Source organism: Miniopterus schreibersii (genome assembly GCF_964146895.1).
Source record: "Miniopterus schreibersii genome assembly, chromosome: 1".
In the NCBI taxonomy this organism is placed as follows: Eukaryota; Metazoa; Chordata; class Mammalia; order Chiroptera; family Miniopteridae; genus Miniopterus; species Miniopterus schreibersii.
Genome location: NC_138101.1, coordinates 82,761,589 through 82,775,940, shown reverse-complemented (window position 1 = coordinate 82,775,940; position 14,352 = coordinate 82,761,589). Strand labels below are relative to the sequence as shown.

The following is a 14,352-nucleotide window of genomic DNA, read 5'->3' as shown; positions in this document are numbered from 1 at the left end:
CTGCCAGGAACGTCTTCCCTCAGCTCATTCCCTCACCTCCTTCAGGTCTGCTCCACATCAGCTTCTCAGTGAAACCTTACCTGACCCCCTATTTTCAACTGCATCCCTTCCCCGCCCTTCCCCGTGTTTACTTCTATCCATAACACTTATCATTTCCTAATAAACTATCTGACTCACTTACTACTTTCACTTTTTGTCTGTCTTTACCCACCAAAAAGTCAGCTCCTTGAGTGAAGGTTTTTGTTTTGTTCATCACATTATTCCCAGCATCTAAAAGCAAGGCCTGGTAATAGTTGGTGTTCAATAAATATTTGTTGAATAAACTAGACATGATATTGTACAAGCGTCTTCTGGTAAATCCAGTGAGTGATCCCTCGTTAACACGAAGGAGTACACTGCTAGTTGCCTGGTGGCTTTGGGCTCTGGGCACCTCCTAAGTGTTTAGCATGATCACTTACAACAGTTACAATGTAGACGAGTGTTTAGCATGATCAATACAACATTTACAATGTAGATGAGTAAGCTTAATTACTTAATTAATAAAATCAATCTCACCTTTAAGTCGTATTTCCTATATACAGATAGACGGTGGCTGAATACATTTCTTGTAACAATCACATATATTTCAACTCCATCAACATTAAGCCGGTACATGCCCAAGAATTGTGGAAGAAGGGTAATCCCATGACATTCCACTATATACTGCACAGGAAAGAAGGAAAAGGGGGAAAAAGCCAATCAAAAGGTACTCTTTCAGATGTAAAATATAACTCTTCTACCTATGGTGTTTACACAAAGTGACACCCTCCAATCGTGAAGGTCCTGTTTATAGAAAATAAACATGTTTATACTGCTTAATGCAGGATCTGTGTTATATATATATATATATATATATAAATTCAACTTTATATCCAATGAGGTATTTTTTCCTAACATTCCAAACTAATTTGTAACATCAAAACTTGGATAAAACAGTGATTGGTCCTGTCCATAATTCCTTTAAAGTGAAATTATATTCTCCTGAGGACCTCCACCTTCCTTCCCAAAATCCCTGATAATTACTTTATGAGGTTGAGACAGAGTCACTCGGCCACTAAGATCAGCTCTTTTAAATAGTGTTGAAGTCAAAATTAAAGAGTAAATTGTGAAGAGAGCCCAGTGTTAGAAGCTGAGTGGGTTGGGCTCTAGTCCTAGTTTTTCCGTTTCTCATGAAACTACTGCCTGGAGCTAAGCTGCCCACCAGAGCAGCAGCATAAAGGGTGGGGGGTCCGAGCTACCACGGAGCCTGTGCTCCTGCTCCAGACAGACAGAGCTTCTCTGGCCCACGTTGGATTTCATCAGGTCCACTGGACGAGTCCCAGCTTTGACACCATTTCCAATTAGAGTTGTAAAAACACAACATGAGCTTAGAAGTCTTTAATGACCATACTCTAAAAGGCCAAGAGATGAAGACACTTCTCCTTAAAAGCCGATCTTTATAGAACAGGTCCCACTGTACTTTCCAAAGGAAAATTAGGTTTTCCTTTCTTTAAAATGAGGGGAAAATAATATTTAAAAAAAAAAATCTCTTTTATGTCCATGACATGTGTGTAAAATCTCTAGGATAAGAAACAACATGACTGTTATGATTCCAAAATTCTGAAAATTGTATACGTTGTATTTACAGGGAGAAGCCTGGGAGAATGGTCATCAAATGATAATGGTGGAATCTAGGGTATCTTTGCTTTTTTCCTTTTTATAAAAAAATTATATTGGTTGAGTTTATCTGTTTTCAATGAACATTTTATAAGAAATAAGAATAAGAATGCCCTTTCAAACTTTCTAGTGGTAAACACTGTCAATCACTGACTCTTTATAATATTAACCATCTTAAGAGTGTTTTTTTTTAAAGCCTTAGTTTTTATCATTAAAGAAAAGATGAGCAGCAGCAGTATGAGTTAGATTTTTACCACCTAGAGTTTGGCATATTTTAAAGATGCTCCTGACCTTTTCTTTTTAATCTTCCTAACCATAATTGAGCTACATTTAAAAAAAATTATTTTCCTTTTTATTTAATTTATTGGGGTGACACTGGTTAAAAAAAGATACAGGTTTCAGGTGCACAATTCCACAACACATCATCTGTACCCTGTATTGTGTGTTCACCACCCAAGTCAAGTCTCCTTCCATCCCCGTTGATCCCCCCGTTCCCTCCTCCACCTCCCCCACCCCTTTCCCCCAGCAATCCCCACACTGCTGTCCATGTCCATGAGTTTTTTTCCTCTCTCTTCTTTTTCTTTAGCTACATATTTTAATGTGATATATTTTCTAAGCAGAATTTCACCTCAAGTTCTTAATTTGAAGTCAGATCAGTGGAACATTTTCTACTTACCTCCTTTTTAAAAAATAGGAAATTAACTTGAGTTTTGCTAACATGAAATAGGTGGTAAAGAGCCCCTGCTGAAGAGAAAATATCTCCAATCTGCTCTAAAGAATGAAAAGGGGTTGTTGCCCCTCACCTCTGAAGAAAGATGGTTGGATGGGCCTTAAAAACACAAAGACAGCCCAGCCGGGCGAGGCTCAGCGGTTGAGCATCGACCTAGGATCCAGGAGATCGGGGTTCAATTCCCAGTCAGGGCTCATGCCAAGGTTGTGGACTCAATCCCCAGTTGGGGGCGTGCAGGAGGCAGCCGATCAATGACTTTCTCATCATTGATGTTTCTATCTCTCTCTCCCCCCCTTCTCCTTTCCTCTCTCTGAAATCAATAAAGATATATTTTTTAAAAAAACCAAAACCACAGAGACTATGGGAGTCTACATTGTCTAGACTGTATAATAAGCACAGTGGAAGGAACATGGGTTTGTGAGCCAGAGAAACGTGCATGCGTCCTGGTGCCTCCATTTACCAGCTGTGGGATCTTGGGCAAGTCACTAAATCATTCATCACTTTAGTTTCATTTTCTGGAAAGTGAACACCATTATTTTTACTTTGAGGTTATTGTGTGGATTACAGATAATACTATGGCAAAATACTTCACATGATGTCCCTGGACTTTACTATATACTCTTCTTCCTACTGTAGATGACAATGATAATAGCCATTATTTTCATTCAGAACGCTAATAAGAAACTTTAGTGTTACACCTGTCTGCTGTTTTATGCTCCAAGCTGACTCACAGATATGTACTTGTGTCTATTCTGAGGGAGACCCTGCATAGGTGTTTTGGGGGGCCCTGGGTACCCACACTCACTTAGCTCCGCTTTGTGCTCTTCTGCTCAGATTCTTCCCACCATGGTCCATCTTTTAAAAGTCCTGCCAGTAGAATATGTCTCTTAGATCAAAATCTCTGTATAGACTCAGATGCCATGGAACAGAGTGGATACTAACCATTACTCATGTGGATGAGTATGTTAAAGAGACCTCTGAATACTATACAGGAAATCACTGACAAGCTTTTTGTTTCAGGGAAAAACACACATATAGATTATATTCTACAACTCTTCTATCTTTAAGGTTAGATAAATTACTACATATAAAAAAAAAAAAACAGATCAAATTTGATCTACTGCATCAGCACATTTCTACCTGTACTCATTCTCAAAGGCATGACTCTCCTATGAGACTTTGATGACCATCTTGAAAAAAACATTTAATAAACTTGTAACTCCTGAGTATGTAATAAATATGTAAAAAAACCACAAACCATATTAAAGCCTATCATAGTAGATTCCAAGAGTGCCCAGCTATAGTTGATGCCCAAAGTTTAGAAAACATTTACAGATCAAAACTTTGCGGAAGAAAACTCTACCCAGTAACTGAATTTCTGGGTGGGGGCCCTGGGAAAAGAATGCACTTTCACTGGAGGCACATGTCCCTGGGTCTGTGAACACCAGGGTTGGCGACCACTGCTCGATATGTCCCTGCATGTGGCTGGTGACACAAAGAGACATCAATGTGAATCCTCTCAGATTCTTCCCCAGCTGACCCAGGAAATACTGTGCACAAACTCTAACCCCATCTACAAGAATTCCTACACACACAATCTGCTAGAGGCAACCCCGCAACCAGAGAGATGAGAAATCCACAGCCACAGCTTTAGCTGGGCTCTAGGCATGACTCAGCCACATCATGCTGCCAGGGTCTCCCTTGGTCCAGCTCCACCCTCACTAGCTGTGTGACCTTGGATGCATCAGTCAACCTCTTGGAGAAGAGGGGTAGTAATAGTACTTGGTGCTTAGGATTTTCATAAAGAATGTGAAGAGCAAGGAAATGAGACTGGAGGACAGCCAATGACTCAAGCAGGAGCCAGATGAAACCAAGACCCAGGAGCGAGGGGTGGAAAAGGAAGAAAAGGAGGGGTGAGGGAGGAAGACTTCCAGGGGCACCTGATGTGTCCCTAACACACTCTCTGAGAAACAGACTCTATTTTAAATGCATAATGTAAACTCCCAATTTCAAGGACTCTCATAAAACACTGACTTTCCAAAAATGAATAATGCTGCATAGTATGTATTTGTTTATAAAGTGAGGTAATCTTTTGTAAATATTTTTAAAAAACACTATTCTCTTTCTCACTCTTGTTGCTTTTAGGATCAGAACTCTTAGCACTGTCCCTTCAAGAACTTAAACACTGTTAACAAATTAACTAAATAACTTGTAAATAAATGCTTCAAAAATAATAAGAAAAGGTGGTATTGGGGGCACTACACTATCATGCTTTTTAAAATAATCAATTACTTGGCACAAGCATCTTCTTTTTTGTATAGTTACAAACATCCTCAGCATCTATAAATTTACTTGTAACATTCTTGATTCCATCATAAGACAATGTAAGAAATCTTTGCTTCCTCCCTTCTACATGCTTAATTTCCAGACTGCAAGAATGGACAACTAACCATTTAACCCTGAGGGCAAACTCTTTATGAAAGGTAAAAACATTTTTTCACTTTCAGCCACTGCCATGATGTGACTACAAGGCAGTCCTTCCCCACTGGAAAGGGACATGATTAACATGAGTGGTGCCACTATCTGCTGTATTAATGTCTGTTTACAGACTCGACAGGTGCAGTGCTCTAGTGTCATCTGCTAGACTCCTTTCTAGAAGTTAGATGAATCTGAGGTCCCAAGGGAGACATGGCCACAAGTGAACCAAACTTGACACTGGTCATCCATGTGTGGCTCAGAAACTGAGAGCACACATCAGACAAAAGAGAGAGCTTGTTTTCAAGAGTACAGGAAGCGTGTATATATTCCTAAAGAGTGTTCCTGTCAGTGACCCCTCAAATGTGGCATTTTCTCCAAGGTGCTCCTATTTGTGGCACAATGAGGCCATTATATCCACCCTTCTGGGCTCTCTACGTGACCTGCAGCCACTCTTCTCTCACCTCAAACAGAGCAGCTCTGTCTGGTACCTGGGTGGTGGCTTTCAAATGCTTGCAATTCAAAGATGCCACTGATCTTTCATCTGAATAGGCACTGAATATTTACTACCAAATTTTTAAAAAGTAAACTTGATAATCATCAATTCTTATGCTTACTATATGGAGTTAAATCAATCACAATTATTCTTGGGGTCAGTGTCCACATTCTCAGTGTTAAATTCACTGCATCCCCTACGTTTGAATTTTAAAATACTGTTTTCATTACTTTTAGCTTTTGCATTTTTATAGCTGGACACCTCATGTCACCTCACTCTGTTATTTATCATGCAGTGGCTTCTTTTTTTTTCAAAGTGCTCTCAGTGTTGGCAATGTTTTGTCTATGACCTGCATACCAACACTAACAATCTTTACTTCTTTTTGTCTTTTCAAAAATTTATGGCTACACCTAGCTGGCATGGCTTAGTGGTTGAGTGTCAACCTATGAACCAGGAGATCGGGGTTCAATTCCCAGTCAGGGCACATGCTCAGGTTTTGGGCTCGATCCCCAGTAGGGGGCGTGCAGGAGGCAGCCGATCAATGACTCACTCTCATCATTGATGTTTCTATCTTTCTCTCCCTCTCCCTTCCTCTCTCTAAAATCAATTTAAAAAATTTATATTTTTAAAAAATCTATGTGTAAATGATTCCATGGTGTCATCAATAAATGCAAATTTAATCTCCCCATCAGTCTTCCATAGTACTTTTTCCTGTATAACCATGGGCTTGTTAGAGCTGTAATGCAATGATAAACTGATGCTGTGAAATCAGAATTTTAAAAAAACATATAAGCCCTGCTAGTGTGGCTCAGTGGTTGAGCGTCAACCCATGAACCAGGAGATAAAGGTTCAATTCCCGATCAGGGTAGATGCCCCAATTTCAGGCTCGATCCCCAGTAGGGAATGTGCAGGAGGCAGCCGATCAATGTGTCTTTCTCATCAGTGTTTCTCTTTCTCTATCCCTCTCTTTTCCTCTCTCTCTCTCAAGTCAATAAAAACATATTAAAATTAAAATAATAAAAACAAAAACATAAAGTACAACAGCCACAAGATCTCAGTTTCCTTTATAGGCACTGAACGAGAATAACACATATTATGAACCCCCAATTTGTTGCTCTTTTATGCAAAATAAAATTTCATTAAAAGATTCACAGCTGACTAAAGGTTTCAGTGGAGAGGGGTGTAAGTGATATAATGCAACAAATAAATATTTATATCTCCCCATGATAGTGTGAACCTGGGCTCTGGCTTTTGGAAATTGCTGTTATTATCATGATTCACTCATTTTTTAGACTCTTGAAGTGACAATTTAATATAGCACTAAATTAATACTTCAATGTAAAGTCTTGTTTCAGTTAAATATTTTTGAAAGTTAAATCATCTGTAATCCTTATTGTGTCTGGCTCTGTTTACAGATCACCCAACAAGCTTTACGTGAAAGAAAGAAGGAGGGAGGGAGGGAGGGAGGGAGGGAGGGAGGGAGGGAGGGAGGGAGGGAGGGAGGGAGGGAGGGAGGGGAAAAAAGGGAAGTCAGCCAGCCTGAAATTAAGGATTGCTTTGTTTTAGAATGACAAAATCAATAGATAACCCAAATTTTCCTTGAATTGATATTTTGGGATAATGGTCTATAAGTATCAGTTAATAAAATTTATTTTGGTTTCAAATAGTTTTGAAGTCAAAAAAGAAGTAAAGATGACTACATTTAAGCTAATATAAATATTAAACTTTACTAATTTTCTACAATTTAACAAAATTAGGCTTAAAAGAAACAAACATTTCTCTGTAGTGTTCACGTTGTTATTACTGAGATAATGCAGAATATACCCAAAATATAAACAGTGATATCCCTAATATTTGTTACACTATAATAAAGACCCATGAATAACATCATCATTAAAGATGAAATGACTATGTAAAAAATTACTCTATCATAAATATAGATGGCATTTACTCATTGACTACAATTAAAATACGGAATGATTGCTCCAAGCATCACCCTGCTGAGGAGATCTGAGAAGCCTTGCCACCGAGCTGCGGAGCAGTCAGCTGCCTTCCGCCGGCAGCTCCTTCTGCATCTGCCTTGCTGTCACTTTGGCCCAACATGGGAGCTTCTGGATGGAGTACTCCAGAGTGGCCCCCCCAGGCCGGCTGCTGCTTGGTTGGGCCTGCCTGGCTTCTCCCTCTTTCCAATCCTACTTCTTCCCACATTGGCTCTGATCCCTAATCAACATCTTGACCCCAAACTCCGTGTGGGCTTCTGCTTAGGCAAGTCCCTCTGAGTGAGAGTCAGCAGACACAAGAGGCAACAAATTCAGGCCCAGGACTTGCACGGGAGAGGACTACTGGAAATAGAATTTGAACAGTTAATTATGTATAAAACATTTAAAGTAATCAAGGATGCGATTTCAGAGAGGAGCATATAACAAGAAACTACCAGGAATGAACTCGTAAAAATGGGACATTTAAAGGCAAAAACATGATTACTGAAATTAAAAAATCATTGGTGAGAAAACAAATTAGAACAATTAACGAGAGAGTTGGGGACTGGACGACAACTTGGCTGAGGGATTCACCTAGAGTCAGGCAGAGATGTTTGAAGATGGAAAATGGGAAAGAAAAATTAAAAGACATGGAGGCCAGAATGAGAAGGTCAAATATACTGCAGTTGAAGAGAAGAGAAACTAAAGGAGACAGGTGAGGGATGAAGAGAAAAGGAAGGAATTTCCAGAAACTGGAGAAAACCTGCTGCAGGAAAGGCATTCTGATGAGTGTGCTGGGCAGCACCCTAGGAACCTGGGGGATGAATGGCTAGGACCTGTGAACAGAGGCTCCAAACGCCCCCATTAGCCAGCAGTGACTCCCTGCCTGCAAAGGGGAGTCTGAAGGGGTAACCCCTATGCCACGAGGGACGCAAACACCTTCCTGGCGTTTCTAAGAGAGAAGCGAACAAAGCGCCTGCAGCTTCTGATGGCAGCGCGGCTCTGCTGGAGCCTGCCTTTGGTCATGTACTTCTTGGAGCATATAGGACTTCAAACAGGAATGTACTTTTGACATTTCAATTGACCTCTCCTCCAGGCAGGGAACTAAAAAGCTAAAGAACAGACTCAGAATGTGTCCGCTTTTCTAGAAAGCAGGAACGGCCTTGCCACGTACTGGCGGCTTCATCAGCATCACCTGGGAGCGTTAGGGACACACAATCCAGTTTTCACAGAATGCGTGGTGTTCTGTCTATAATCAGAGTTTAGAAGCTCTGATGGAGTGTGTAACTTTTTCTCTTTCAGTGCTACACCTCCAAATTTCTTATTTTAAGATTTGGCTTTTATGGTGCTTTTATTCTGTTTTCCTCTATTAGTGGCTAATTCTTCTAATGATAATGCTGACACCACGGTCCTTCACAGCAGGATAAAAAGACATACTCCATGGGGGGTCCAAAAGAGTCAAGCACTCACCCTAAAATCCTTTACTGAAATCTGAGATACTAGTTGGCCTATTTAACAAGGAGCTCATACTTTTAGGCATAACTTCTAGATTTGGCTCAAGTTACTAAGCGTTTCCAAAATGCAAAGGGCAAGAAAAGATTTTTAGGTTACTTTATCATCAATTTGGCCCCTTTAAAATAAGAAACAAATAATTTAGCCCCTGTGTTTCAAAAACTTAAGTTATTATTAGTGATATTTCCATCATCTATACTGTAATTTGTTCCTTCCCATAAAAATTTCTAGAAGTTTATTGATATTGACTTAATTTTAATTAAAGTTAAAGCTACATGACACCAAAACTCCCAATGAATTCAGGTCAATGAAAAAAATAATCATTCAATTTAGGAGCAATCAGACATCCAAGTAGGTTCTTGACTAATTTTCCCTTTTTGAATGTTCTTCTGACATTGCTGAACTAATCAGCTGAAAAATCACCATTTATAGGAACCTGAATTTGTTCTAGCCTGACAGAAATTTGAAAAGAAAAAAAAAGGGGGTATTTATATGCAAACATTAAGTTATTTTCCCAACTATAAAAAAGAGAAAACCTATAAAGGAAAAGAGACTTAAAAAAGTTGGCTCTGCTTAATATAAATTTTTGATTGTCTAAGAGATGATGCTGTCCTTTCTCAGCACAGAGTGAAAATTAGGATAGGATTTGGGAGCAGATAAAGACTAAGGGAGGATTCTGGAGCTTTGGAAAAAGGCAAACCTCTTGTGATAAAAATCTTCATAATGGTGCCGCAGTGCCACACTCTACCAGACACCAGGCCCCCTAGTGGACTGAAAGAATTAATGAAAGAGTTCAAGTGTTGAACACTGGGCTGTGGGAATCTGAGCAGGTATTTAATCTCTTACTCAATCATTTATATAGCACTTATCAGATATCAGGCACTATTCTGAGCAGGTTATAGATATCAATTCACCTAAGTTGCGCAACATCAAATGAAGTAGGTGCTATTATCCAAGGTTACAGAGAGAGAAGCATGTGGAGAGGTTACACAGCTGGTCAGGAGCAAAGCTGGGGTTTGAAGGCAGTAGCCAGCTCCAGAGTCTGTGCTCTGAGCCACCTACCACATTTCATTGCTGGTGAGGTTGGCTTATCAGAAAATTAATCCCAGGAAGAATTTATTCAAATATTTTGTAATGTTCCACTTCTCCAGAGGCTGGCCTTATGGTAGTTTCAACCTTCCAGAATATAGCTGCAACTCTGGGTATATTTCATTAAAACAAAAAACAAGAAAAGAGAAGAAAAAAGAGAAGTCAAGGGCCATGAAGTATCCAGACTTGTCAATCTGCCCCAGAGGAGACACCATCCCTGGGAGCAGGTCCCCTCTGTTGATATGCACTTTGAACAAGCCTAATTCCCTGTCCAGATTAGGCCGTTCAGAAGCACAGCAAATTAGAAGGTAAAAGCAACAACAACAAAAACCAACAAGAAGAAATAGAAGAATTGGCAGTCACCCCTGAAGCAGGAGACAGAAAATTTCTACGACTAGATACAAAGCCTAAAAGCAGTCTAGGCCGACTTACAGTAGCCTCTGAGCATCACTGAACAGAACAGAGAACAAAGCTTGGAAGGGCCTCTCCTGGATTGCAGATGGCGAGGCCTGGGTCTGAGCGCACGGAACAGCCACATCTGAGGATGTGCAAGGCGGAGCGCACCCCCATGTAATAGTCATCGGCGCCTTGTCTGAAAGCGGCCACGAGAAGGGCAGCTGGAAGAACATTCGGGTCCTGCCCGGGGGGAGTCAGGCTGCAGAGCGCTGGGCGGCCAGCACGCGCTGCATGGTCTGTCTGCACAGCTGCGCTAACTAAACGTAAATTATATGTTGGTGTGGGTGCAGCAGCCCACACTGATGAAATTCCTGTGTGTGACATGGCTGGCTCAAGGGCGGTGCGCATGATGTCATGTGGACTCTGTGGGGAATGCCTCAGCAATAACCCTGTCTGACCTTAGTTCTAAGAACAGTTATATTTATCCTTAATAACTGACTTTCCTAGATCTTCAGGCACAGCGGCTGTGTAGCTGATATACCCAGGTTTCACTTATGACTTTGGCTTCTAGGAAACTAGGGTCCAATGAGTGGCCCTCAATGTGGGAAGCATGCTGGTCATCGTGGCATGAGGTTTAGGTTCACTCCAGGCTCCATTCTGTGTCTTTGACCTCTCCTTCCCTGTTCTATCTTTCTTTATTTTTTCTATTTATTATATCTTATATTTCAAACTTCCTTGAAGGCCACCTTATTATCCTTTCTGGAACTGGGTCAAAGAGTAAATACACAAACAAACGAATGAGTAAATGAATGAAATGTAGATGGGGAAACTGAGGTTCAGACATGGCCTAAGTAACCAGTTCGTAACAAGCTAGGATCTATGTCTCCTGACTTTCAACTTACTGTACTCTAAATAAATTATATCCATCATGGTGATATTTCAATCACTAAGACCCTCTAAGTTATATTTAAAATCATATTTATAAGAAGAAAAAAATATATAAATGTTAGATAAATAAGGCTTTTTTGTATAAAGAACATACCAAGAAAATAAGTATTTTGTAATAGTGAAATGAAAGAAAATCTTTATTTGAAAGCCCCTGGAGCATGTTAATAGACTTATTTTGATTCCCAATGTATTTCAAGTAATACTTAAGATATGTTAAATCTGCATGTTAGGTTACGGTTATTACCCTAGAGAAAATGTTTCAAATTGTGATGTCTGTGAAGTTGAAAAATTCTGACTCAAAGTTGTCATCAAGAAGTTGCTGTTTGAACTGTGTGTCATTTTATTAGAATGTATCATAGACACTTATCAGAATATGTTTCCATCAGCCACAGAGGTATCTCTGCTTTGAAAATTCTGAGACAATTTTTAAAAAGTATGACATTAAGTTTCAAAGGAGGAGAAATGAAACAGTGGACAGTTTAAAAGGTCACCAGTTAAAAGCTGCAGCTTGTAATTCAACTTATTCAGAAGCCAGTGCCTTAGTGTTTTCTCCCTCCCAGATACTATCCTGGCCCTCAAAATTCCCTTCATAATAGGCAACAGCATAAGCGCCACAGGACAAATTTCAAAAGGAACAGATGTTATAAATGATTTGTTAGATGTTAAATAAATTTAGAGGCTGACTACTGTTTTTAGAAGACAAATGAGGGGCGGCTCTTAGTTTCCGGAAACAAGATAGCTCAAGGATTTTTATAGATTTCACTGAAAGCAAAACACAATTGATCACTTTTGCAAAGACTGGAAGAAGATGCAACTGCCAAGAAATATCCCATGATGTCAGGGAAGCAACTATCGGTCCGTGTGCCACAGGAATTTTTAAAACATGCACTACCTGGCTATTTAGTCAGGGGCATGGACCTCTTTTCCCTAGATTGTCAGATAAAAAAATGACAACAGCCAACACAACACTAACCATCCACGGTGAGTGAATCAAAATCATAACTTTTTTTTTCTCAGATTGGCAAAAAATACATTTTTTGGTGTGTCACAGAATCTTAGTAATTAGTTCATGTGTGCCATGAGATGGAAAGGGTTGAAAATCACTGGTTTACACAGTCAGGGTCCAGGGCACTTTATTTTGGATACCCTCTGTCATAGCCGGTCTTTATCTCTGAGGGGGATTTGAAGCTATTTAGGTAGGAAAAAGCCAAAGCAGGACTCAAAATGTGCGTGTGTGTGCGTGTTTTAGAACATTGTTCAAACACCAGTTCTGAAGATGACTGCTGCCATGTGGCAAGCAATGGTCATATTCATGCCGTAAGACTACAATTTCTCAAGATGACATAGTTGCTACTGGTTACTGTCCTATGACCCAATAAAAACTACCACCACCTTATACTGAGCACCTAGCGTGTGGCAGGCACTGTGCTAAGTACCTGAGGTACAGTCCCCCGTTTTTAACCGTTAGGACTCCATTTTAGGTGTTGTTATTATCTCCATTGTATAAATGGAAACACTGAGGCTTCAAAGACCAGAAGTGATATGGTCAGTATGTGGCAGAGCCGGGATTTGAACCTTGGTTTGTCTGACATTGGACTTCATGCTCTTACTATAGAGTCAGTAAGGCCTCTTACAGCTCCGCTGGGACCTGGGAACGTGTGCTCCACCAGGCAAACTTGTGCTGGAATTTATTCAAAGAGTGAGAGGGAAGAGGCGGGAGGGAGGGAGAAAGAGAGAGGAAGAGAGAGGGAGAGAGACTGCTGCTTCCAAAGGCAGTTTCATTCTTTCCCCAGGTGATTATGAAGGAATAATGCTGAGGGGTGAAAATGAAAGAATTTTGTAGCAGTAGAGTGTGATCAGGCCTTTTTTGGGGCCAGGCAGAAAAATACTACTGCAAACAGGATAATTTGGAGGTGTAAATGGATAAATACTCACAGGTCAACACCTAACTTCTGGCATGTGCAGAACACTCCTGAAATGTTGCCAAGTCTTAAGTTGAGTGGTTTTAAAATCAGGATGGCAAAAATCGAAACTATTTTACAGAAGAGTATTTAGATTAAAAGTGTTATATAAATAACTAACCATCTTCAGAGGATAAACATTCCTAAATGTTAACTGTCAGTAATCTGGCAACAGCACTTTAAAAAAAAATAAAATTATATATATATATATACATGGCCCGGCCAGGCGTGGCTCAGCGGTTGAGCATTGACCTAGGATCCAGGCGATCGAGGTTTGATTCCAGGTCAGGGCACATGCCCGGGTTGTGGGCTCGATCCCTAGTTGGGGGTGTGCAGGAGGCAGTCGATCAATGATGACTCTCATCATTGATGTTTCTCTCTCTCCCTCTTGCTTCATCTCCCTGAAATCAATAAAGACATATATATATGTATATTTTTTAATGTATCTTTATTGATTTCAGAGAGAGGAAAGGAGAGGGTGAGAGATAGAAACATCAATGATGACAGAGAGTCATTGACTGGCTGCCTCCTGCACGCCCCCTGCTGGAGATCAAGCCTGAAACCCAGGATTGTGCCGCACTGGGAATTGAACCTCGATCTCCTAGATCTTAGGTCGATGCTCCACTGCTGAGCCATGCTGGCCAAGGTGGCCACGGTACTTTTTGAAAAGCCGAACTAGAGGTGACTTTTATGTCAAATGTGTTCTCATCATTTCCTGACCATGTACTTAAATCTTTGGCCTTGATGATCAGAAGTCATGAATGTTAACCTTTTCAGAGTTTCAAATATAGATAAAGGAAAATTACCTGGTGGTATTTCTTCAGGATGTTGTGCATTTCAGCCACATCTTCACTCGTAATGGTCTTGATGATGTATCTTTTGTCGTAGGATGTGTGAAATCGAGCTCCGCTGCGAGCCTGGGAGTCGTTGGGAAGGGGTGCACTCCTGGTCAAGGAATTCTTCCCGTTGGGATAAGTGGGGAGGAAGGAAGAGAACCAGTTAAAAAAGTGGTTTCCTGATTTCTGAATAACCTGTTGTCATCACAAGTTTTCAAAAACATTTGTATTTGGA

At 40.3% G+C, this 14,352-nt stretch overlaps 1 protein-coding gene across 1 annotated transcript in view; it reads right to left on the bottom strand.

Moving 5' to 3' along the window:
• Positions 1–14,352, bottom strand: part of PIP4K2A (phosphatidylinositol-5-phosphate 4-kinase type 2 alpha) — a 161,684-nt gene that overhangs the window by 33,907 nt on the left and 113,425 nt on the right. The window contains exons 4-5 of the mRNA XM_081131705.1: positions 14,088–14,240; positions 556–702 (exon numbers count right to left, since the gene is read on the bottom strand). Of these exons, the coding sequence (XP_080987831.1) occupies positions 556–702; positions 14,088–14,240 (300 nt within the window). The remainder of the gene's footprint in view (positions 1–555; positions 703–14,087; positions 14,241–14,352) is intronic.